At 36.4% G+C, this 25,689-nt stretch overlaps 1 protein-coding gene across 1 annotated transcript in view; it reads left to right on the top strand.

Moving 5' to 3' along the window:
- ABCB1 (ATP binding cassette subfamily B member 1) overlaps nt 1-25,689 on the top strand; it is a 114,299-nt gene that overhangs the window by 40,920 nt on the left and 47,690 nt on the right. Inside the window, exons 8-14 of the mRNA XM_030307890.1 lie at nt 6,497-6,621; nt 15,486-15,657; nt 17,690-17,803; nt 17,921-18,031; nt 18,211-18,336; nt 18,446-18,649; nt 18,971-19,141. Coding sequence (XP_030163750.1) covers nt 6,497-6,621; nt 15,486-15,657; nt 17,690-17,803; nt 17,921-18,031; nt 18,211-18,336; nt 18,446-18,649; nt 18,971-19,141 — 1,023 coding nt within the window. The remainder of the gene's footprint in view (nt 1-6,496; nt 6,622-15,485; nt 15,658-17,689; nt 17,804-17,920; nt 18,032-18,210; nt 18,337-18,445; nt 18,650-18,970; nt 19,142-25,689) is intronic.

Below are 25,689 nucleotides of genomic sequence, written 5' to 3'. Positions count from 1 at the left end.
ATTTATAAGTAGCATACTTTTTTATGTAGAAAATCTTAAGGATCACTTCTCAGCCTTTTGGCTAGGATCAAGTGAAAATCTTAAGGAATCTACAGTCTTCTAGAAATAATAATTGAATTTATAAAGGTCACAAGTTACCAGATCAATTACATTTCTACACAGTAACAATAAACATGCACAACCCAAAATGTAAATAGTAAGTTAAAATTAATACCATTTGTGATCACTACAAATAAGGTAATACTTAGGTATACACTTCATAAAACATACATAGGATCTGTATGGTGACAATTATTAAATGGTCATGAAAGAAATCAAGGCTGAGTAATTGAAGAGACATGGTATGTTCATGGATTAGAAGACCCAACATAGTAAAGATGTCATTTCTTTCCAAACTGATGTGTATGTAGATATAAGGCACTTCCTATAAATATATAAATATTACAGTAGGGCTTTCTTGCGGACATAGATGAGACAGCTATTGTAAAATTTATATGGAAAGACACAGGCCCTAGAAGAGCTAAAACAATTTTGATAAAGAATAAAGTGAGAAGAACAGGTCCGTCTGCATCAAAGTTTACTCTACTGCTGTGGTATACTGGCTGAAGGTTAGACTCATAAATCAATGAAAACAATAGAGAACCCAGAAATAGACTTACGCAAATATGCCCAGCTTATTTTTTGATGAAGATACAAAGCAATTCAGTGAAGGAAGAATGAACTTTTCAACAAATAGTGCTGGAGCAATTGGATATCCACAGGTGCAGGGGTGAGGGGGGGACCCTTGACTTAAACCTCACACCATGTAAAAATTAACAAAAATGGATCATAGACTTATATGTAAGATGTAAAGCTATAAAACTTTGAGAAGAAAACACAGGAGAAAATCTTTAGGATCTGTGCCTAGGCAAGGAGTTCTTACATTTGACACTAAAAGCTCAATCCTTGGAAAGAAAAAATTATAAATTAGGCTTCATCGAAACTAAAAACTTTTGCTCTCTGAAAGCCATGTGAAGAGGATGAAAAGATGGGCTACAAACTGGGGAATAATTATATGCAAACTTATCCAGACAAAGGACTTAGTGTCCTAAAACTAAAAACTCCGTAAAAAGCAAAACAATTAGAATGGACAAAAGACATGAACAAACAGTTTGTCAGAAAGGATATACAGATAGCAAGTAAGCACATGAAAAGTTGTTCAGTATTATTAGCCATCAGGAAAGAACTAAATTAAACTACAATGAGATATCACTACACATCTATCAGAATTGCTAAAATAAAATTAAAAAATAATGAAACCAAATGCTGGTGAGATGCAGAGAAACTGAATAACTCGTAGATTGTTGGTGGGAATGTAAAATGGTAGGGCACTCTGGAAAACAGTTTTGCAGTTTCTGGAAAACTAAACATGCAGTTACCCATATAATTCAGCAGTTGTACTCTTGGGCATTTATCTGAGAATAAAGAAAATTTTGTTCACTCAGAACCTGTATTCAAATGTTTTAGCAGCTTTATTTGTTTTTCTTTTTTTTTTTTTTAATTTTTTTTTTAACGTTTATTTATTTTTTGAGACAGAGAGAGACAGAGCATGAACAGGGGAGGGGCAGAGAGAGAGGGAGACACAGAATCTGAAACAGGCTCCAGGCTCTGAGCTGTCAGCACAGAGCCCGACGCGGGGCTTGAACTCACGGACCGTGAGATCATGACCTGGGCTGAAGTCGGACACATAACCGACCAAGCCACCCAGGCGCCCCTTAGCAGCTTTATTTGTAATGGTTCAAAACTGAAACAACCCCAGATATCCTTCAACGTGTGAATGACTAAACTGTGGAATATTTATACCATGGAATACTACCTAGGAAAGAACTAGTAATATACACAACAACCCAGATGAATTTCCAGATAAATTATGCTGTGTGAAAAAAGCCAATCCAAAAAGGTCACATCACATTATGAATTAGCTTATATAAGTATTCTTGAAATGATAAAATTCATGACATAAAACAGATTATGGTTTTCAGGGTTAAGGGATAGGGAGGAGAGGAGAGGAAAAGCAAGGGGCAAGGAAAGAGGTGGCTGTGGCTATGAAGAGTAGCACCAAAGGATCCCTGTGGCGGAATTGTTATGTATCATGATTGGTCACATGAAGGTACAGAGATGATAATGTTGCTTAGAACTAATCACATGCACGTGAGTGCATGTAAAATAACATTGACAGATAAATGTTAAATGTTAAATTCCTGATTGGGATATGGTACTGTAGTTTTCAAGATGTTTCTCTTGGGGAACACTAGATGAAGAGTATGTTGAAAAATAAAATTTAACTGAGTGAATTTGAAGATCTGATGGGGTTTATTCATTGAAGCATGAATCAGGCAGCGTCTCATCTACAAATAGAAAGGATCTCCAAAGAGCTGTATAAATGAAAGGTTTTTATCCGCAGAAGAGGACAGAAAGAGAAAGTTTTCTAACAAAAGATTGTGTCAGTCAAGATCACCTTCCTTTGGGGGAAGGGCATGCAGATGACTTCATTAGTACTGATCAAGTCATTTCAGAATGACTGGTTAAATGTCACATTCCTGGGAAAGGCTGAAACTGCAATTAGGTTAGATACTAAGTCTTGGTTTGCTGGCTTGAGGCTTAGCACAGGTGACTCCATTTTAGATCTTTTGTCTCTGTTGTTTCTTACAACTGTACGTGAGTCTACAGTTATCTTGAAATAAAAAAGTTAAAAAGAACATAAAGCATATATAAATTATATCAATACAAAACAAAAACCTAAACTGAGAAATGGAAAAATGGGAGAAAGATAAAGATCAAAATATCTGGTCAGAAATATTGCTTCTGAATGTATTAGTTTGAATAATACAAAATTGCCTATATTACACATCTTAACTTACTAAAATGGCAATTTCATGTCTCAAACTAAAAAAATTAAGTTTTGTTAAGAAATTGGCCATCTGGGCGCCTGGGTGGTGCAGTCGGTTAAGCGTCCGACTTCAGCCAGGTCACGATCTCGCGGTCCGGGAGTTCGAGCCCCGCGTCAGGCTCTGGGCTGATGGCTCAGAGCCTGGAGCCTGTTTCCGATTCTGTGTCTCCCTCTCTCTCTGCCCCTCCCCTGTTCATGCTCTGTCTCTGTCTGTCCCAAAAATAAATAAACGTTGAAAAAAAAATTTAAAAAAAAATAAAGAAATTGGCCATCTGTGGAAGAAAGGATGAGTAAGTGATACTTTATATGTGGTTATTTGTAATGGAAATATCACCATTCCATAATTTTATATTAGAGGGATAGTAAAAGTTCATTTTTCATATTCCTGAGAATAGTTTGGAGATTTTTTTTTCTTTGAAAAGACATGATCTCTTCAAAACAAAGAGAAACTAACAAACACTTAAGATTCTACCATAATCTTGCCTAAGCATATATATATTTGTGGAAGGTCTTAGAAGAGAAAAAGATCCAGGTTTATTGAAGTAATTGATATGGTACTTGATATATCAACAGTGAATTAAAATAACATATTTTGAAACTCCAAATTCAAAAATATTTCTGCTAATCTTTCTGTATTTGGCTGCCTCGTGATCACTGTGGGATGAGGTTTCAAGGGCAACAGAGAAAAATAGCTGAAGCGTATTGCCTATGCCTCTTACGTTATGCAGAGCTGTTTGTTCAGGGATGGCAATGACCACACTAACTCAGACACAGACTATGAATGATTTTGGCAAGTGTGGCGGAGAAACCCTAGGAAGGACGGGAGGGGCAGAAGAGTTTTCCCTTCTTCCCTTTGAGGTTCTCTGGCTGGTCCAATAATTAAATTGGTGTAAGACAGATGAACACTAGAATAACAAGAGTTTAATAACATGTATACTTCCTGTGTACATGGGAAGGACCAAGGAAAACTGAATAACTGCCCAAAATGGTTGAAGCCATCACCTTAAATACCATCTTCAGCTAAAGACAAAAGAAGGTGTTTGGGGTTGGGGTGTCAGTTATAGGAGCCTATTAGGAAAGGCACAATAAGCAAGGGTAAGGTTGTTACGCAGATTTAAGTATTTGGTTGTCTTCTCTTTTAATACGAGTTTCTAGAGATTTAAAGTCTCGCCCTTGTCTTGGCACATCAGGGAGATACTCTTCCAAATGGAGATTTCCATGTGTGCCTGGGTGACTCATTCGGTTGAGCATCCAACTCTTGATTTTGGTTCAGATCATGGTCATGGATTGAGCCCCTTGTCAGGTTCCATGCTGAGCATGGCCCCTGCTTAAGATTCTCTCTCTCTCTCTCTCTCTCTCTCTCTCTCTCTCTCTCTCTCTCTCTCTGCCGCTCTCTTTTGCTCATGCACTCTTTCTCTCAAAACAACAACAACAACAAAAAACAAACAAAAAGACAAATGGAGATTTCCCTTATACATGTATATGTGTCTTACAAAAGGCTAATTTCTGCTTGGTTCTTGGATTTCTTCCTGTGTTTGCAATTTCTTAAAAATAACAAATTTAAAATAATATGTGTCGGGGCATATTTTGTGTGGCAAATTTTGCTTCTTTGTGGTTGCTTTGAGAAGTCAGGAAAGTCTAGTGCATAAGTGGGTTATTGCTTTGGGTACCAAAGAAGATAGGTACATACAGCACCATATCTGTACATAGAACACAGTTAATAGATTTTCATTTGCCTTCACCCACCCATTCTTGTTACTGGACAAGGGTCTGTTGCCTGGTGCTCAGCAAGCCAAATACTGACCCCAGTTTTGTGGCAGAGAAAAAGGGTTTTATTATAAGGCATCAAGCAAGAAAGTGAGAGAAAATTTCTCAGTCTCCCTCCCCGAAGGGCTGCAGCTGGGTATATATAAGGATAAGGGGTCAAGATGTCACAGGGTATGTAGGTTGAATGGAATAAGCTGATTGGATAAAAGGAAAAAGGGAGGTATTTTCTCTTCTGGGATTCATGTTCATTAAATAGCAGCATAAGAATGAGAGGTGTGGAGATCTCAGGATATGTCATCACACAGATGTTACTTTTGTTCACTCTTGATGCCTTTTGTACAACCACAAGAATTCTTCCCATTTTGCTCTGTTCTCAGCTAGTCTTACCTGTGGTTGGTCGGCTTCTGCAAACCGGCTCCTAAATCGATCAGGTTAACCAGAGTTTCCTTACAGTAGAATGGCCAAGCATTTGTTAACTCAACATGTCAGTTTCCGTCTTAAATCCTTCACAGCTCCTTTTACTTTCACACACAGCAAAAGAAGAAATACACTGTTAAAATCAAAACCACTTAGAGCTTTTCACTGATATGACTTATATAAATGAGTCCACAAATGCATATAAATTACTTATTGAAAGGGTGTAATACTTTATTATTAATTGCTTACATGTAACCCTTAGGTGGCTGACTATATAAGCATTCCAGGTACAAATAGTAACCTTAGTCCTTTGCCCATATCACTTGATCCGATTTTCATAATAGGGCCCTTGGGGAGCCCAGTTTACGTGTCAGTGGCTGGCCTCCCACCTTATACTTCTGTTCCAGAGAACAATTAGCAATTGCTGTGTTCAGTTCATACCATATTTCCTTGATGTAATTAATGCCTTTTTTTCCCTGTTTTTATGATTATGGTATATACCTTCTTTTCTGAAATTTAAAATCTCCCCAAAGTTCCATTTTATTTATTTAGATGAGGATCCGTGAGGTAGTTGGTGAAAAAATTAAAATTTTAATTTATTGTATGCCATCTCAGTCCAAAAAGAATTTGAAGTGGCTAATAGAGTGAATATATATACTTAAAAATAGAACATCATTTCCCTCTCTCTTTTTCCCCTCCCATATGTTCATCTTGTTTTGTTTCTTAAATTCCACATGACTGAAATCATATGATAATTGTCTTTCTCTGACTGACTTATTTCGCTTAGCATAATACATTCTAGCTCAATCCATGTTGTTTCAAATGGCAAGATTTCATTTTTTTTTATGGCTGAGTAATATTTCATTGTATATATATACACCACTTCTAATCCATTCATCAGTCAATGGACATTTGGGCTCTTTGCATAATTTGGCTATCGTTAATAATGCAGCTATAAACATTGGGTGCATGTACCCCTTCGAATCTGTATTTTTGTACCCTTTGGGTAAAAACCATGAGAGACTCTTAAAGGTAGGGAACAAATTGAGAGTTGATGGAGGGAGGTGGGTGGGGATGGGCTGGATGGGTGATGGATACTGATGAGAGCACTTGTAATGAGCACTGGGTGTTGTATGTAAGTGATGACCCACTGAATTCAACTCCTGAAACCAATATTGCACTGTATGTTAGCTAACTAGAATTTAAATAAAAATTTAAAAAAAATAGAACATTATGACCAAAGATGAGTTGAAAGACAGATTTTATTCTATATATACACTAACATACAAACATTGTTGGTGTATATATTTGTGTTTCTTTTACAGAAGATAAAATTAACTTGTTAAAAATTTTCAAATGATCTGAAATTATATTTTTAAACAGATACTATCTTCATTTACTGATAAAGAACTCTTGGCATATGCAAAAGCTGGAGCAGTAGCTGAAGAGGTCTTAGCAGCAATTAGAACTGTGATTGCCTTTGGAGGACAAAAGAAAGAACTTGAAAGGTTTGAGTCTCTTCTTTTAAGTTGCTAGAAATGTTAAGTTCTCTGTCATCTGATATGCCGTTCAGGTTGACAGTGTTGAGTATAAGGGTGTGTATGTGTGTGTATATATTTTTTAATAGCTTCCTCGATGTCGTACAGCATAGCTAATATTCTGGAAAAGTTGTAATTTTAGTTGTATTCCTCTTATATCTGCTAATTCAAAACATTTTCTAGAATGTCTTAGGTGGGTAGTGACAATGAAATGGTTTCTTAAGGCTAACATATTTTATATATGATGATAATTTTCCCCATCAAGTTAATACTTGGTTCTCTAAGACTAAATGAGTATTTTGTGTAAGATCTAGGGAGACATTTTAATCTGTGGTTCATTTCCCCTCTTGCCCAGGCACCTAATCATGCTTTTGGAAGATAAAAATATAATTAAAAAGCACCTTTGTACAAAAGGTCAAAATCTTTATTATATGTTGTTTAGTATATTCTTGCAACTGTCCCTTTTTATTAGATTTATGAGAATGTAGATAGTAATTTATTGCAGTGTATAATATTCATCAGATCCATTGATTTCTAAACAGTGACAGACTTTATTTAAAATTGAATATATGTTATACTATTCTGATATTAGAGCATTTTAATGTTATGAAGATATGTATATTTGGAAATTAGGAATAGTGAACTATATTGTTTGGAACATTATACATTGTTGGTAAAGCCATAAGAAAAACAAGGGAATTTTTATAAGTCAGAATAATAGTCCCCTCTGGGGGAGATGAGACATGGTTAATTAGATTAAGACTCATAGCAAGGGGCTTCTGTGGTTCTGGTGTGTTCTGTTTCTTGACCTCAGTTGTGTGCTGACATGGGTGTTAATGGCATAATTATTCTTTATAGTGTACCTATGTGTTTTTAGTATACTTGTGTTCATAATATATATTTCATACCCACAAAGATGCCCTCTGAGACTAAGCACCTACCATTGTTCAAAGGAAAGCAGTACTGTATTCTCTCTCAATTTTTGGTAAGGTTTTTGCTTTTGCCTTAAAATATGTCTGACTAGTAAAATGAGAAGTCTTGCCTAATGGTCAAGCAAGCATCCAGTCAAATACAGCTTTCCTCTTTTGGAGCTTAAATTTTATCAAGGGGAGGGGAAAGGTGCAGATGATCACAAACAAAGTATCTAATATACCAGTTGAGTAAATATTATTTGGGGATATAAAATACTCTGTTAGAGTCATAGGGCATACTATTTAAAAGATGATTCAGAAAACTCTTTTCTGAATAGTTAATGTTTGAGCAAACACAGAGGGAAGTTTTGAGCTCAGATTCTTTTCCAGTTTTTCTCAGTGGAAAGGTAGACCAGAGAAAGAATATGTCCACCAACATAGGGAAACAAATACAGCTTTTCTGCTTCTGCCCAGTTTCTGAGCCGGGGAAAAGCATCTCCCCATAGAAATCAAAATCTCAAGACTCACTCTCCGGTGCCCTTAGGATCTGAATTTACAAAATTCTGTGAGCTAAGGAGTGCTGTCTCCCCGAAACTGAGTATTTCACGTTAAAAACAAATCCTAGTTCCATGATACCACTAGGGTATCTGGTAGAAGAAATGAAAAACTGCTGAAGATTAACAAATGAAGCATCCAAATTAAGAAGTTAGAAAAAGAACAACAGAGTAAAGGAAGTATAAGAAATAATAAACAGCAAAAAACAATTGAATAGAAAATAAATGTAAAAAAGCAGAGGCTTGACAAATCCATAAACTAATTCTTTGAAAAGACTAATTAATAACCAAGTATTTTGCAAGTTTAATCAGGAATAAAAGAAGTAATAAAAAATTGCTACAGATAAAAATACATTTTATTTTTAAAAAGTACAGCTTCATGGCTCAAGAACAGACACTCAGATCAGTGGAATAGAATAGAGAACCCAGAAATGGACCCACAAATGTATGGGCAACTAATCTTTGACAAAGCAGGAAAGAATATCCAATGGAATAAAGACAGTCTCTTCAGCGAGTGCTGCTGGGAAAACTGGACAGCGACATGCAGAATGAACCTGGACCACTTTCTTACACCATACACAAAAATAAACTCAAAGTGGATGAAAGACCTCAATGTAAGACAGGAAGCCATCAAAATCCTCGAGGAGAAAGCAGGCAAAAACCTCTTTGATCTTGCCCACAGCAATTTCTTACTCAACATGTCTCTGGAGCCAAGGGAAACAAAAGCAAAAGTGAACTACAGGGACCTCCTCAAAATAAAAAGCTTCTGCACAGCGAAGGAAACAATCAGCAAAACTAAAAGGCAATCGACAGAATGGGAGAAGATATTTGTAAATGACATATCAGATAAAGGGTTAGTGTCCAAAATCCAAAAAGAACTTACCAAACTCAACACCCAAAAAACAAATAATCCAGTGAAGAAATGGGCAAAAGACATGAATAGACACTTCTCCAAAGAAGACATCCAGATGGCCAACCGGCACATGCAAAAATGCTCAACATCACTCATCATCAGGGAAATACAAATCAAAACCACAATGAGATACCACCTGACACCTGTCAGAATGGCTAACATTAACAACTCAGGCAACAACAGATGTTGGCGAGGATGCAGAGAAAGAGGATCTCTTTTGCATTGTTGGTGGGAATGCAAGCTGGTGCAGCCACTCTGGAAAACACTATGGAAGTTTCTCAAAAAACTAAAAATGGAACTACCCTACGACCCAGGAATTGCACTACTAGGCATTTATCCAGGGGATACAGGTATGCTATTTCGAAGGGACACATGCACCCCCATGTTTATAGCAGCACTATCAACAACAGCCAAAGTATGGAAAGAGCCCAAATGTCCATCAATGGATGAATGGATAAAGAAAATGTGGTGTATATATATACATACACAATGAAGTATTACTCGGCAATCAAAAAGAGTGAAACCTTGCCATTTGCAACTACGTGGATGGAACTGGAGGGTATTATGCTAAGTGAAATTAATCAGAGAAAGACAAAAATTATATGACTTCACTCATATGAGGACTTTAAGACACAGAACAGATGAACATAAGGGAAGCAAGAATAACATAAAAACAGGGAGGGGGACAAAACAAAAGAGACTCATAAATATGGAGAACAAACTGAGGGTTGCTGGAGGGGTTGTGGGGGGGATGGGTTAAATGGGTAAGGGGCAATAAGGAATCTACTGAAATCATTGCTTCACTATATACTAACTAATTTGGATGTCAGTTTTTAAAAATAAAAAATAAAGTTAAAAGTATAGCTTCATACTAATAAATTATAAAACCCTAATGAAGTAGACAATATCCTAGAAAAATATAGGCTAAAACTCTCACTTGAGAGGACGAAAACTTGAGTAGGCCAACAATCATTAAAGGAATTGAATCCAAAGTTTAAAATCTCTACTCCTGCCCTTATATACACACATAAACAAGCAAAACCCACAGAGTCCAGATAATTTCACAGAAAGGTTCTACTAAAACTTCATGAATGAGATAACTCTATCTCATAGAAATTGTTTCAGAGAATGGAAGAAATATATATAGCAAGTTGTGAGTTCATCTTATGAGGCTAGTGTAACTTTGATGCCAGAATAAGACAGATACATGAGAAAGGAAAATTACAAAGCAGTTTAACCTAAAACATAGATGCAGAAGGTGTAGATAAATTATTAGCTAAACAAATCCATGTGAAAAATATCATCAGATTAAAGAAATCTTGAACTTACTGGCTTTATCCCATGAATGCAAAGATGGTTAACATTAGGAAATCTATTAATATAATTAGTCATATTAACAGATTGAAAGGAAGAAGCATTTTGTATTAACAGATGGTGAAAAAGAATTAATTATGTATTATTCATGACAAAAACTCATAAAACCAGGAGTAATAATTGATTTTCTTGATTCAATAAAAAGTATATACCAGAGATGTATAGGAAGCATCATACTTAATGGTGCAATGTGAAAAGCATTCCTTAAAATGATGAATGAAACAAGTATGTCTGCTAGCATCATTTCTGTTTAGTGTTGAACTGGTTCTAGATAAGACCAAAGAAATAAATAAGAGTAAGAATAATAAAAGGAAAAGAAAAAAAAGAAATAAAAGTTATGAGGATTGAAAACAAGAAGCAAAACTGTCATTATTCACAGATGGTATGATTGTATGCACAAAAATTCCAGTAGCCTCTGCAGACTAATAATATTCAGTGAGATCTCTGGGTACCTGATCACAATTCAGAGAAAATTGCTGTGAAGCAACAATGAATGATTAGAAAACATATAAAATGTCATTAATTCTAAGATGCACATTTTTCTCTCACAGTTCTGGAACTGAGATAAATCTTACAGTCAATGCCATCTTATAGTTGCTGTGGGTCTGGATTGAAGTCAGTTCTTGCAGGATTTGTGTTTGCTTCTGCCATTCACTGGGGACACTATTAACCTGAGACCACCTTACATTAAATTATATGTCTAGGAGTTTTTGAACCACACTGGCAGTGTGAATTTATAGTTCAGACCTGCATGAGTAATTGCCTGTGGTTCCGATTCTCAGGGAGTTGTTTTTCCTCCCTTTACCTGATGCCAGGGTTGACACATGCAAGTTCCCTTGCTGTCACTTTCCCTGGGGCATGTGCTTACTATACTGAGGCTGTAGCCCTTTGACTCCCAGCTGTATATGGAGTGTCCTATTTTTTTATTAATTTTTTTAATGTTTGTTTATCTTAAAGAAAAACAGAGTGTGGACGGGGGACGAGCAGAAAGAGAGGGAGACACAGAATCCGAAGCAGGCTTCAAGCTCTGAGCTGTCAGTGTAGAGCCCGACACGGGGCTTGAACTCACGACCCATGAGATCATGGCCTGAGCCAAAGTCAGTTGCTTTGATTGACTGAGCCACCCTGGTGCCCCTGAAGTATGCTATTAAACTCCTTAATGCTACATAAAATAACAGAATAACACTAACTTCTTACAATTAATGACATCCTAAATTTGATGAATAGGATAATTTTTAAAAAGGTATTATTAGAGGGGCGCCTGGGTGGCGCAGTCGGTTAAGCGTCCGACTTCAGCCAGGTCACGATCTCGCGGTCCGGGAGTTCGAGCCCCGCGTCAGGCTCTGGGCTGATGGCTCAGAGCCTGGAGCCTGATTCCGATTCTGTGTCTCCCTCTCTCTCTGCCCCTCCCCCGTTCATGCTCTGTCTCTCTCTGTCCCAAAAATAAATAAATGTTGAAAAAAAAATTTAAAAAAAAAAATAAAAAAAAATAAAAAGGTATTATTAGAAATAAAAATTATAATTATGTATGGGATGTAAATAACATTGGCAAGGAGAGAAAGGACATCAGGCGAGTCAAGTCCAATCTTCAGAACTTAGATAAATCTGATTATTTTAGTTTGGTAAAAGTTTAAATAAATTGAGGTGTTTGTTGTTGTTGTTTTTAGTTTAACTGTTTTCATTAATTAGGTACAGTAAGGTTTTTTTTTTACCTAAAGAAGATGGGGATCAAATTTTTATTATAAGAATAAGCAAATGGGCGTACACAGCTGTTTTCAAAGATTCATTTTTTTGTGTGGCATCATTCATTCAGAAGACATTAGTTACTGGCATGTATCTTTGAAAGGACATTCTCTGCTGGCAAATTGGAAATTGGTTTTGCCTTTAAATAAAGAGTAGATTCAGGACTACAATATGCTGGCATAAGTTTCTTTCCAGGTTGGCCATTTCTTGAAAGTTCATTCATTCAATAGTTTTAGCCAGTATCTACCACATGCACTGCACTAGGCTCTCGGTTTTCAGTAGTGAATTGGAAACGGAAAACCTTGTCCCTCTTATGATCCTTAGTCCAAAGAGTAAGATGGAGAAGAAGGGAAGGAAAGAAAGTAAAAAAGAAGGTAAAAAAGAAATCATTGATGAAATTAATTAAATTATCAACCTTTAAACATTTTTTTTAACGTTTTATTTATTTTTGAGACAGGGAGAGACAGAGCATGAACAGGGGAGGGTCAGAGACAGGGAGGCACAGAATGTGAAACAGGCTCCAGGCTCCGAGCTGTCAGCACAGAGCCCGACGCCAGGCTCGAACTCCCGGACCGCAAGATCATGACCTGAGCCGGAGTCGGCCGCTTAACCGACTGAGCCACCCAGGCGCCCCAGACCTTTAAATTGTACTATGAAAGAATCAAGGAGTGTGCTGTAATAGCAAGGAGGGAAAATTTACTTTAAATATGGCAGTCAGGGAAGGCTGTGGCAGTCACGTCCTCTCTGAGGATATTTCATCTAGGCTGAGACTTGAGGGATGAGGAAAAGCCTGCCCTGGTGGGATTAGGGATAGAAGAGTCTTCCAGATTTCCTGAGGTGGCAGAGTTTGATGTATTCTAGAAAATACCACAAATGAGGCTTATATGCCTGGAGCTGTGTTGAGTGAGGGGAGATGGAAAGGCTTTTGAAGGAAGTGGTGGTTATGGTGAGGAGGTAGGATTTTACTCCAAGAGCTCAGGGTTTTAACAAAGGAATGAGTATCCACATAATATGTTAACATCATTTCTCTGTGTGTAATTGGTTTGGTGATTGGAGGAGAGCAGTTAAAGATTGGAAACAGGGACCAGCTGTGGTTGTAGCCCAGGTGAAAAGGCTTATGGTGGCCTGAGGTAGACCACAGGCAAGAGAGGGGAGAGAAGTACCTAGATTTTGTATATAATTTGGAAGTAGGATTGCTGAAATTATATTTAGACGAAATGTAACCCTTCAGTTTTCTTTTTAGTTCTTTCCTTTCCTTTCTCTGCTTCTGCATTGACAGGTAATTAAGGTCTTAGTTTGACTTTCTCTCCCAATTAACAGGTGCAGGAGGAAGCTGGCTTTCTTGGAAAGGAAATTTAACGAGAGTTTAAAAGGAAATTCAACTCAGTAGTATAAGAATAGCTTTATTCTCCTAATTTTAAAATGATATTTTCTTCTCTTGTGTATGTCCTACCTGTTAGTATTTATTTCTCTTGCTTAACTAAAATTGTTTCTTGCTCTTGTAAGTGGCTGTTTATATCACTGATATATATTTTCATAATGTTTAAGAATTTTTTTTCAAAATATTGTTGTTTTTGTTGTGTATCTTTAATCCATTCTAGGAGTGTCACTTTAATTACCATTCTCATACTAATGCTTTTAATGAGTAGATTTTATTATCTGGTTTTATAGTGTGGTATTTTTATTAAAATGCTAATCAAAAAGCCTTTGTAAAAGTAGTATTGTCGATTTCTCCTTCCTCCTTACCCTCTTCCTTTTTTCATTTTCTTTTCTGGTATCTAAATGATTTTCTTCCTTGTTGTTGCTTCTTCCTGTGAAAGTGTTTCCTCTGGCTGCATGGTACCACAACATGTCATTGAAATGATTTCTGCATTAGTCTCGGTAAGCAAGAACTGATGTAAAGGAAATAACAATAAAGGTGTGGGTCATGTGCATTAAAGTTCCTTATTTGTAATCATGTATTGTCCATGCCTGGTAATGTCTTTTGTCCCAGGTCAACTCAAAAAGTGGGAAATAGATAGATAGATAGATAGATAGATAGATAGATGAACCATTGAAACACGTTACTCAAAAATAATGTCTTTGTTCAAAGATTATAAGTGGCAAGTTAGGGTTTTTTGCAGAGAGAAACTCTAATAATTTACTGTTTTATTACTCTAAAGTTCTGTTTAAGTTCCGTCTTTAGTAGACATAGTAGTCATGTAAATTGCATTTGGCATGCTTTTAATTAGCACAGTAGCTAGTTAAAAAAAGTCATGAAGGCAAGAAAGAAGGCATGCTCTTACCGGAGCAAGACTTTACCTTGGCTGTACATTCCAACTAACAGAGTGAATCCTCCAAAGAAAATATAATACTACGTAATATTTATGTAGTTATGCTTTTACAGATCAAAGACCTCAACATATGAATTCTATATGGAAGTAAGTTCTTTCATTTCAGTAGCTATGAACTTTTTCTTCCTGCAAGGCAATGTTCTAAATTCCCAGGGATATATGATTAAAAAAGATGAAGACAGATTTAAGACTCAATTATAATCTATCCTATTTCTCTAATAACGTTACCTTGATTCTATATTTACAGAGATTCTTAAGAAAAGAGACATGGAGATAAGCTAATGGAGCCCACATAAAAAAAAGAAGAAGAATTTTCCTTAATGTTTCCTTAAACATTCAGAGATTTAAGGGATTTCCTTGTGGTGGGCACTTTCTAGCATTATATCTGCTTTTTATTATTTAATTTAGGGGCGCCTGGGTGGCTCGGTCGGTTAAGCATCCGACTTCGGCTCAGGTCATGATCTCATGGTCCGTGAGTTCGAGCCCCGCGTCGGGCTCTGTGCTGACAGCTCAGAGCCTGGAGCCTGTTTCAGATTCTGTGTCTCCCTCTCTCTCTGCCCCTCCCCTGTTCATGCTCTGTCTCTCTCTGTCTCAAAAATAAATAAACGTTAAAAAAAATTTTTAATTTAAAAGACGTGCAGATTATGAAGGAAAAACATGTTTTCATAGCTTCTATTTTTGTCTTGACTATGAAATAATGCAAATTCTTGAAGTTTTGCTAAACATAATTTCCCTTATTTCACTATTGTTAAGGCCAGAAAGAACCTTTTGTAACACTTTCCCCCAAATTATTTAATCTCTGTAATCCTCAGTTTACTCTTTTACAAGAAGGGATTAATATAATACTAACATCATAGGGTCAACGTGTGGACAAAAGGAGAAAATACATGTAAAACACCTACCAACAGGGCTGGACACATTCTAAGTACTTCATAACCATCATGTTATCTTGGCTCATTTCTTATGATTTATGAGTATTTGTGATAGTTTTTGTTATTTCTCCCAGGTACAACAAAAACTTAGAAGAAGCTAAAAGAATTGGGATAAAGAAAGCTATCACAGCCAACATTTCTATTGGTATCGCTTTCCTGTTGATCTATGCATCATACGCCCTGGCATTCTGGTACGGGACCTCCTTGGTCCTCTCCTATGAATATTCTATTGGACAAGTACTCACTGTAAGTGATGTTTTGTTAAGAATGAATCTCTCATAAAAACTTCAGTGAAGTTGAGTGGTGTTGGCTTGAATGATGTTGGAGAATAGATTTTGAAGAACTATTGAGTAATACAAAGAGTCATGTGCTACTAGATTAAAAGTGGAAAGGCAATTAGATGTATTGAGTAACTAATGTTGTCTTTTTTGCAGATCCCTTGCGTAGTTTTTTTCTTGCAGCCTAAATAATACTAACATTACTAACCTCTGTAGCATGAACTTTCATTTGTTGAGATTATTTCTTTGTGTCAGGCTCAATGCTAAGCATTTCGATTTTATTTTCTGATTTACTCTTCACAGCAACAAATGGCAAAATACACAGTTTAACTATTTTTCAGATTCTTTTGAATGACAGCTAGTCCAACTTGCAAAATTATGGAAGTATTAATTGTTACCCGTCCTTAAAAAATACTCTGTTTAGAGGTTCTCTGCCTTACAGACCTTTGTACAAGCACAGAAAGCTTGCCATTTGATGTTACCCTCTTTTATTTAAAAATGGTGAAATGGTTCATAAACCAAGCTCAATCTGTATCTTGATCTAATAAAGCACATAGTTAGAAGAGTGACCCAGTTCCTTTTTCGTAGGCCAAGCACAGGTATATTGTTAGTACCCAGACCATATTTTGTTAAGTCCCTTAAAATACTTCAGGAACCAGATTTGTAATGTGGATATAATAATTGTCTCATCCAAAAGGTGCAAGGCTATTTAGTTAAGAATGGCTTTTACCAAAAGGCTTTTATTAGGATAGTAATGTTGTTGGTGAACCTAGGTTGCAATAAGAAATGTGTTCTACTTAATTGTAATGCCGATAAGCAGTTTAAAATCCTGTGTTCACTGATCCTAGATCTTCCTCACAAACTGGAAGTGTGCAGAATATGAGTAAGAACATGGGATTTGAAATCAGGCTGACTTGGTTCAAATTCCAGCTGTGCCACTTACTAGCTGTGTGGTTTGGGGTAGCCACCTAGACTTCGAGTTTATGCTACCTCTTTTGCCAGATGAAAATGGCAGGAATACTTTGCCATAACTTTTCAGTGTAGTTGTAAGTCCTAACATGAGAAAATGAATATACAATCACTTAGCAAAACTCCTTCTGGGTAAATTATTGGGTAATATAATATCTGTGTGACTTAGAAAGAAATGAATAGTGATACTAGTTGCCTGTAACCCTGAAGAAAAACATTTTCATTTTGGCAAAATGAAAAATAGAAAACCTGTTTATCAGACCTCAAAGAGAACACAGTCTGTTAGAAGGAAAGAAGACAGCCCGATAAAGAATAATGCCCTAGATGTATGCTTTATCATTTACAAAATGTTTTCATATATACTGTTTCATTTGATACAACTCTGAGGTTGCCAGGTAAGGAAAACAGACAGAATTTGGACCTTGGTTTTCTAACACTCCTATTGATGTTTGTCTCCCCTCTACCCTGCTGATGATCTAAACCAAACTTCTTAGCCGTTAAATAAATATATACTAGAATTATTATTATATTTTGGTCCTGTGGAATTTATATCATTGTTTCACTGAGCAAGTAAGACTAATTCTGCATTATAAGTCAAAAAAATATTTAGGGGCGCCTGGGTGACTCAGTCAGTTGAGCATCCGACTTCAGCTCAGGTCATGATCTCACACGGTCTCTATACTGACAGCTCAGAGCCTCGAGCCTGCTTTAGACTCTGTGTCTCCCTGTCTCTCTGCCCCTCCCCTGCTCACACTCTGTCTCCTCTCTCTCTCTCTCTCTCTCTCTCTCTCTCTCTCTCTCAACAATAAATAAATAAATAAATAAATAAATAGTTAAAAAAATTTTTTAAAGTATTTAAATTGTTGAAATGTTTTTAACACCCAGTATTCGTAAGTTGCCTTGCCATTTCAAAATTTAATTAGCTGAAAAAAATAAAAATAACATTTAATTAGCTATGTTAGAAGGAAGATGTATGGAAAAAAATGTAATAAACACTAAGTAACTTGATGATTTTCCTTCACATTCTTCAGGTTTTCTTTTCTGTATTAATTGGGGCTTTTAGTGTTGGACAGGCATCCCCAAGCATTGAAGCATTTGCAAATGCAAGAGGAGCGGCTTATGAAATCTTCAAGATAATTGATAATGTAAGTTTGGGCTAGCCATTTATACATCTCTCTAAATGTTTTTCTAATTAAAAGTCATCCTCTTTATCGCTTTATCCAACTCTCCACAAAAACCTTCTGAAATTTTATTCTGTTTAGAAACCAAGTATTGACAGCTATTCGAAGAACGGACACAAACCAGATAATATTAAGGGAAATCTGGAGTTCAAAAACGTTCACTTCAGTTACCCATCTCGAAAAGAAGTTAAGGTACAATGATAAATGATTCATGAGCGATTCCACCATGTATTGGATGAGGAGTCTCTGATACTTTCTTTTAGTGATTTTAAAGAAATGTATATTTAACCCTAGGTTTGACTTGAACTGTCAATTCATAGTCCCAATATCTGTGTATTGCCCTTAAGTTTATTTCTCATTCATTCTGTTAGATCTTGAAGGGCCTCAACCTGAAGGTTCAGAGTGGGCAGACAGTGGCCCTGGTTGGGAACAGTGGCTGTGGGAAAAGCACGACAGTGCAGCTGATGCAGAGGCTCTATGACCCCACAGATGGCATGGTGAGGTGACTCTTGCTGAACTAGATGCTGCAGCAATCAGCAGTTACCATTGCAAATTTCACATTAAAAATCTGCAGTGCATGGAAATCACACTTACTTTTTATTTCAGGTTAGTATTGATGGACAGGACATTAGGACCATAAATGTGAGATATCTTCGGGAAATCATTGGTGTGGTGAGTCAGGAACCTGTGTTGTTTGCCACTACAATAGCTGAAAACATTTGCTATGGCCGTGAAAATGTCACCATGGAGGAGATTGAGAAAGCTGTCAAGGAAGCCAATGCCTATGACTTTATCATGAAACTCCCTAATGTAAGTCTTCCTTGATCTTTGCCATGCTAGAGATTCAAAGAATAGAATGCTGGCTAATGCATAAGAAGTTAGGAATCTACTAAAAAAATAGATGATCCTTCTAAGAAGAAAGACCAAGATTCCTTCAGATTTTCAAGCTCTAGCACCATCAACTAGTAGTAGGCATATTTGTAAAAAATGGTGTTGGTTCTTGCTAAATTTTAAGGAACTGGACTGTATTACCTGTGGGCCTTGGATTGTTTATGGGATTACTTCCCATCTTAAAATGTGACCTGAGATAGCTTGTTCTTTTGCTAACCGCCTTTATCTTCTGTGTTGTAGAAATTTGATACCCTGGTTGGAGAGAGAGGGGCCCAGCTGAGTGGTGGACAGAAACAGAGAATTGCCATCGCTCGGGCCCTGGTTCGCAACCCTAAGATCCTCCTGCTGGATGAGGCCACATCAGCCTTGGACAGTGAAAGTGAAGCAGTGGTTCAGGTGGCCCTGGATAAGGTCTGTGAGCCTCAATTCACACCGACTTGATTCATGAGCATAATACTATTTTTAAAAAGGGACATTTCCGATGACTCCTAAAGTGGTCTTTTAAGCTATCAAAATGAAATCTTCAGTCCTATTTGGACCTATTCATTTAATTTCTATTTATCTCCTTTTTAAAGTAGAAATGAACAAATTTTGACTGAATGGTACTTGGGAATTTTTTAAATTAAACAATGAGAAATAAAGATTCAAAAGAAAATTGGTCTTCATTGCAATCTTGAAAATTAGACCTTAGAGATAACCCAGTTATTTAGACTTTCTGTTTTGACAACAAGAGGAAAATATAATTTGAAGTTTCACATTTAATTTCCAAGATGTAAATACCTATTGAAGACTACCGGAAATGAGAAACCTCTTGTCCGCAGAGAACTGATGATGTTGGAAACTTACGTGGGCCATGAAAATTCCTTGACTGTCAACAGGGTTTGACTTTCCTGCAATCCTTGAGTTCACATGACTTGTTCACGAAATCAGATTTGAGTGTACTGTGCCAGTCTTGTGTGCTTGGTCTCTGGCATGTATTGGTAACCAGGTTAGTTCTGTGAGGACAAGGAATGTGAAGACCTTTTTTTAAGTTTTTATTTAAATTCCAGTTAGTTAACATACAGTATGATATTAGTTTCAGGTATACAATATAGTGATTTAACACTTCCATACATCTGGTGCTCATCAAAATAGTGCTCTCCTTAATCCCCATCACCCACCCCCCAACAACCTCCCACAACCCTCAGTTTGTTCTCTATAGTTAAGAGTCTGTTTCTTGGTTTGCTTCCCTCTCTCTTTTTCTCTTTGCTTGTTTGATTTGTTTGTTAAATTCCACATTTGAGTGAAATCACATGGTGTTTGTCTTTCTCTAACTGAATTTCATTTAGCATAATGCTCTTTACCTCCATCTATGTCATTGCAAATGCCAAGATTTCATTCTTTTGTATGGCTGAATAATATTTCATTGTATATATATACCATATCTTTTTTACCTTTTCATCTGTTGATGGATACTTTTTGGCTATTTCCATAATTTGGCTATTATAGCTAATACTACTGTAAACATTGGGGTGCATGTATCCCTTTGAATTAGTATTTGTGTATCCTTTGGGTAAATGCCTAGTAGTGCAATTGCTGGATCATAGGGTAGTTCTATTTTTAATTTTTTGAGGAACCTCCATACTGTTTTCCACAGTGGCTGCACTAGTTTGCATTCCCACCAGCAGCAGTGCGAGAGGATTTCTTTTTCTCAGCATCCTCACCAATACTTGTTGTTTCTTGTGTTGTTGATTTTAGCCATTCTGACAGGTGTGAGGTAATGGCTCACTGTGATTTTGATTTGTATTTCCTTGCTGATAAGTGATATTGAGCATCTTTTCATGTGTCTGTTGGTCATCTGGATGTCTTCTGTGGAAAAATGTCTTTTCATGTCTTCTGCCCATGTTTTAATTGGATTATTCATTTTTTTGAGTGTTGAGTTTTATAAATTGTTTATATATTTTGGACACTAACCTTTATCATATATGCCATTTGCAAATAACTTCTGCCATTCTATAGGTTGCCTTTTTTGTTTATTGTTCCCTTTGCTATGCAGAAGCTTTTTACTTAAGCTTAAGTCCTGTTAGTTAAGTCCTGTTAGTTCATTTTTGCTTTTGTTTCCTTTGGCTGAGGAAACATGTCTAGAAAGAAGTTGCTGTGGCCAGTGTCATAGAGGTTACTACCTGTTGTTGCTCTAGGAATTTTATGGTTTCAACTTTCAAATTTAGGTCTGTAATCCATTTTGAATTTATTTTTGTGTTGCTGTAAGAAAGTGGTTGACTTTAATACGTTTGCATGTGGTTATTTATCCAGTTTTCCCAAAACCATTTGTTAAAGAAGTTGTCTTTTTCCTGTTCGATATTCTTTCCTGCTTTGCTGAAGATTAATTGAGCATATAGTTGTGTGTTCATTTCTGGGTTTTCTCTTCCGTTCCATTTATCTTTGTGTCTGTTTTTGTGCCAGTACCATCCTGTTTTGATCACTACAGCCTTGTAATATAACTTGAAGTCTGGAATTGTGTTGCTTCCTGCTTTGCTTTTCTTTTTCAAGGTTGCTCTGCCTATTTGGGGTCTTTTGTGGTTCCCTATACATTTTAGGATTGTTTGTTTTAGCTTTGTGAAAAATGCTGTTGGTGTTTTCATAGGGATTGCATTAAATCTATAGATTGTTTTGAGTAATACAGACATTTTGACACTGTTTGTTCTTTCAATTCATGAGCATGGACTGTTTTTCCATTTCCTTGTGTCATATTCAATTTGTTTTATTGGTGTTTATAAAGTTTCAGGGTACAAGTCTTTCACCTCTTTGGTTAGATTTATTCCTAGGTATCTTACTGGTTTGGGTGCAATTGTATATGGATGATTCCTTTTCTGATGTTTCATTATTGATATATAGAAATGCAGCAGATTTCTGCATGTTGATTTTGTATCCTGCAACTTTACTGATACATGAATTCATGTATCAGTTCTAGCAGTTTTTTGGTAAAGTCTTTTGGGTTATATAGAATATTATGTCGTCTGCAAGTAGTTTTACTTCTTCCTTACCAGTATGGATGCTGTTTATTTCTTTGTGCTGTCTGATTGCTGTTGCTAGGACTTCCAGTGCTATGTTAAATGATAGTGGTGAGAGTAGACATGTCTTTCTTGTTCCTGACCATAGAGAAAAAATTCAGTTTTTTCCCACTGAGGATGATATTAGCTGTGGGTTTTTCTCTTTTTTTAAGTTTATTAATTTTATTTTGACAGAGACAAAGAGAGAGAGAGAGAGACAGCAAGTGTGCAAGCGGGGGGAGGGACAGCAAGAGAGGAAGGAGAGAGAATCCTAAGCAGTCTCCTCACTCTCAGCACATAGCCTGATGTGGGACTTCAACTCACGAACTGTGAGATCATGGCCTGAGCTGAAACCAAGAGTCAGATGCTTAACCAGCTGAGCCACCCAGGTGCTCCAGCTGTGGGTTTTTCATATATGGCCTTTATTATGTTGAGGTATATTCCCTCTAAACCTACTTTGTTCAGGGCTTTTTACCATGAATGGATGTTGTACTTTGTCAAATGCTTTTTTTGAATCTATTGAAATTATCATATGGTTCTTATCTTTTCTTTTATTAATGTGCGGTATCGTGTTGATTGATTTGAGAATATTGAACTACCCTGAGTAAATCCCACTTGATTGTGGTGGGTGACTTTTTAACGTATTGTTGAATTTGGTTTGCTAGTATTTTACTGAGAATTTTTATATCCATGTTCATCAGGGATATTGACCTGTAGTTCTGTTTTTAGTGGAGTCCTTATCTGGTTTTGGTATCAGGATAATGCTGGCCTCATAGAATGAATTTGGAAGTTTTCCTCCCTTTTCTATTTTTGGAATAGTTTGAGAAGAATGGGTATTAATTCTTCCTTAAATGTTTACTGGAAATCACCTCTGAAGCCACCTGGCCCTGACTTTGTTTGTTGGGAGTTTTTTGATTATTGATTCAATTTCTTTGCTGGTTACAGTCTGTTCAAGTCTTCTATTTCTTCCTGTTTCAGTTTTGGTAGTTTATATATTTCTAGGAATTTATCCATTTCTTCCAGGTTGTCCAAATTGTTGACATATAGTTTTTTATAATATTCTCTTATAATTGTTTGTATTTCTGTGTTGTCGGTTGTTATTTTTCCTTTCTCATTTGTGATTTTATTTATTTAGGTCCTTGCTCTTTTCTTTTTGATAAATCTGGCTAGAGGTTTATGAATTTTATTAACTTTTTCAAAGAACCAGCTCTTGATTTCATTGACCTAGTCTGTGGTTTCCTATATCATTTATTTCTGATCTAGTCTTTATTATTTCCTTCCTTCTAAGGCTCTAGGTTTCATTTGTTGTTCTTTTTCTACCTCCTTTAGGTGTCACAGTAGGTTGTTTATTTGGGATTTTTCTTGCTTTTGAAATAGGCCTGTATTGCTATATACTTCCCTCTTAGAACTGCTTTTGCTGCATCCCAAAGGTTTGGGACTTCTGTGTTTTCATTTTTATTTTTTTCCATGTATTTTTAAATTTCTTCTTTGATTTCCTGGTTGACTCATTCATTGTTTGATAGTGTGTTGTTGAGCCTCCATGTATTTGTGGTCTTTTCAGATTTTTTTTTATGATTGACTTTATTTCATAGTGTTGTGGTCAGAAAAGGTGCATGGTATGATTTCAATGTTTCTGTGTTTGTTGAGGTTTTTTTTTTGTTGTTGGCTAATATGTGAACTATTCTGGAGAATGTTCCATGTGCACTTGAAAAGAATATGTATTCTGCTGTTTTAAGATGAAATGTTCTGAATATATCTGTTAAATCTATCTAGTCCAGTGTGTCATTCAAAGCCATTGTTTCCTTGTTTATTTTCAGTTTAGATGACTGTCCATTGATGTAAGTGGGTGTTAAAGTCCCTTACTATTATTGTGTTATTTCAGTTAGTTCCTTTATGTTTGTTATTAATTGTTTTATATATTTGGGTGCTTACATGTTGGGTGCGTATTTGTAATTGTTATATCTTCTTGTTGGATTGTCCCCTTTATGATTATATAATACCCATCTTTGCCTCTTTTTACAGTCTTTGTTTTAAAGTCTGGTTTATCCACTCTGGAAAACAGTGTGGAGGTTCCTCAAAAAAATAAAAATAGACCTACCCTATGACCCAGCAATAGCATTGCTAGGAATTTACCCAAGGGATACAGGAGTACTGATGCATAGGGGCACTTATACCCCAATTTTTATAGCAGCACTCTCAACAATAGCCAAATTATGGAAAGAGCCTAAATGTCCATCAACTGATGAATGGATAAAGAAATTGTGGTTTATATACACATGGAGTACTACGTGGCAATGAGAAAGAATGAAATATGGCCCTTTGTAGCAACATGAATGGAACTGGAGAGTGTTATGCTAAGTGAAATAAGTGATACAAAGAAAGACAGATACCATATGGTTTCACTCTTATGTGGATCCTGAGAAACTTAGCAGAAACCCATGGGGGAGGGGAAGGAAAAAAAAAAAAGGAGGTTAGAGTGGGAGAGAGCCAAAGCATAAGAGACTCTTAAAAATTGAAAACAAACTGAGGGTTGATGGGGGGTGGGAGGGAGGGGAGGGTGGGTGATGGGTATTGAGGAGGGCACCTTTTGGGATGAGCACTGGGTGTTGTATGGAAACCAGTTTGACGATAAACTTCATATATTGAAAAAATAAATAAAGTCTGGTTTATCCAATATAAGTATTGCTACTCTGGCTTTCTTTTGATATCCATTTATGTGATAAATGTTTCTCCACCTCCTCACTTTCAACCTGTAGATGTCTTTGGTTCTAAAATGAGTCTCTTGTAGGCAGCATATAGATGGATCTTATTTTTTTATTCATTCTGACACCCTGAGTCTTTTGATTGGAGTGTTTAATCCATTAACATTCAAAGTAATTATTGATAGAGATGTATTTAATGCCAATTTACTACTTGTTTTGTCATTGTTTCTAGAGGTTTTCTCTGATCCTTTTTTGTCTTTGTCACTTTTGGTCTCTCTGTTGCACTCAAAGCGTACCCTTTAATATTTCTTGCAGGGCTTTTTTAGTGGTCACAAACTCCTTTAGTTTTTGTTTGTCTGGGAAACTCTATCTCTCCTTTTGTTCTGAATGGTAGCCTTGCAGAATAGAGTATTCTTGGCTGCACATTTTTCCCTTTCAGCGCTTAAATATATCCTGGCACTCCTTTTTGACTTCCCAAGTTTCTGTTGAGAGATCTCCAGCTAGTCTTACGGGTTTTCCCTTGTAAGTTAACACTTTTTTTTCTTGCTGCCTTTAAGATTTTTTTTTTATCACTATATTTAGCAAATTTAATTACAGTGTGTCTTGGTGTTGGCCTGCTTTTGTTGATTTTAATAGGAATTCTTTTTGTCTTCTGGATTTGGATGTCTGGTTTTGTTGTTGTTGTTGTTGTTGTTAGATTAGGGAATTTTTCTGCTATTATTTCTTGAAATAATTTTTCTGCCCCCTTTTCTCTTCCTGTCCTGGGACTCCTATATTAGGAATGTTACTATGTTTGATGGAGTCACTGAGTTCCCAAAGTCTATTCTCATATTCCACAATTCTTTCTCTTTTGTTCAGCTTTATTATTTTTCATTATTTTGTTTTCTAGGTCACTAGTTCATTCCTTTGATTCTTCCAGCCTGCTGTTCATTGCATCAAACCTGTTTCCAATCTCTGTGGTAGGGATCTCCCTGAAATCTTCTTTTCTCAAGTCCCCAGTGAAGATCCTTATGATTGTTGCTTTAAATTCTCCATCAGGCATGTTACTTATATCTGTTTTGCTTAGTTCTCTGGCCATGGCTTTATCTTGTTCTTTCATTTGGGATAAATTCCTCTGTCTTAGTATGTTCTAAGTGTCTGCCTTCTTCTCTGTGTTAGAAAGGCCATTTATGTCTCCTGCTTCTGAAAATGATGATCTTATAAAGAAGTAGTCATGTAGTATCCAGGG

This window comes from Lynx canadensis, chromosome A2, assembly GCF_007474595.2.
Source record: "Lynx canadensis isolate LIC74 chromosome A2, mLynCan4.pri.v2, whole genome shotgun sequence".
Lineage (NCBI taxonomy): Eukaryota > Metazoa > Chordata > Mammalia > Carnivora > Felidae > Lynx > Lynx canadensis.
This window is presented reverse-complemented; position numbering and strand designations above follow the sequence as displayed.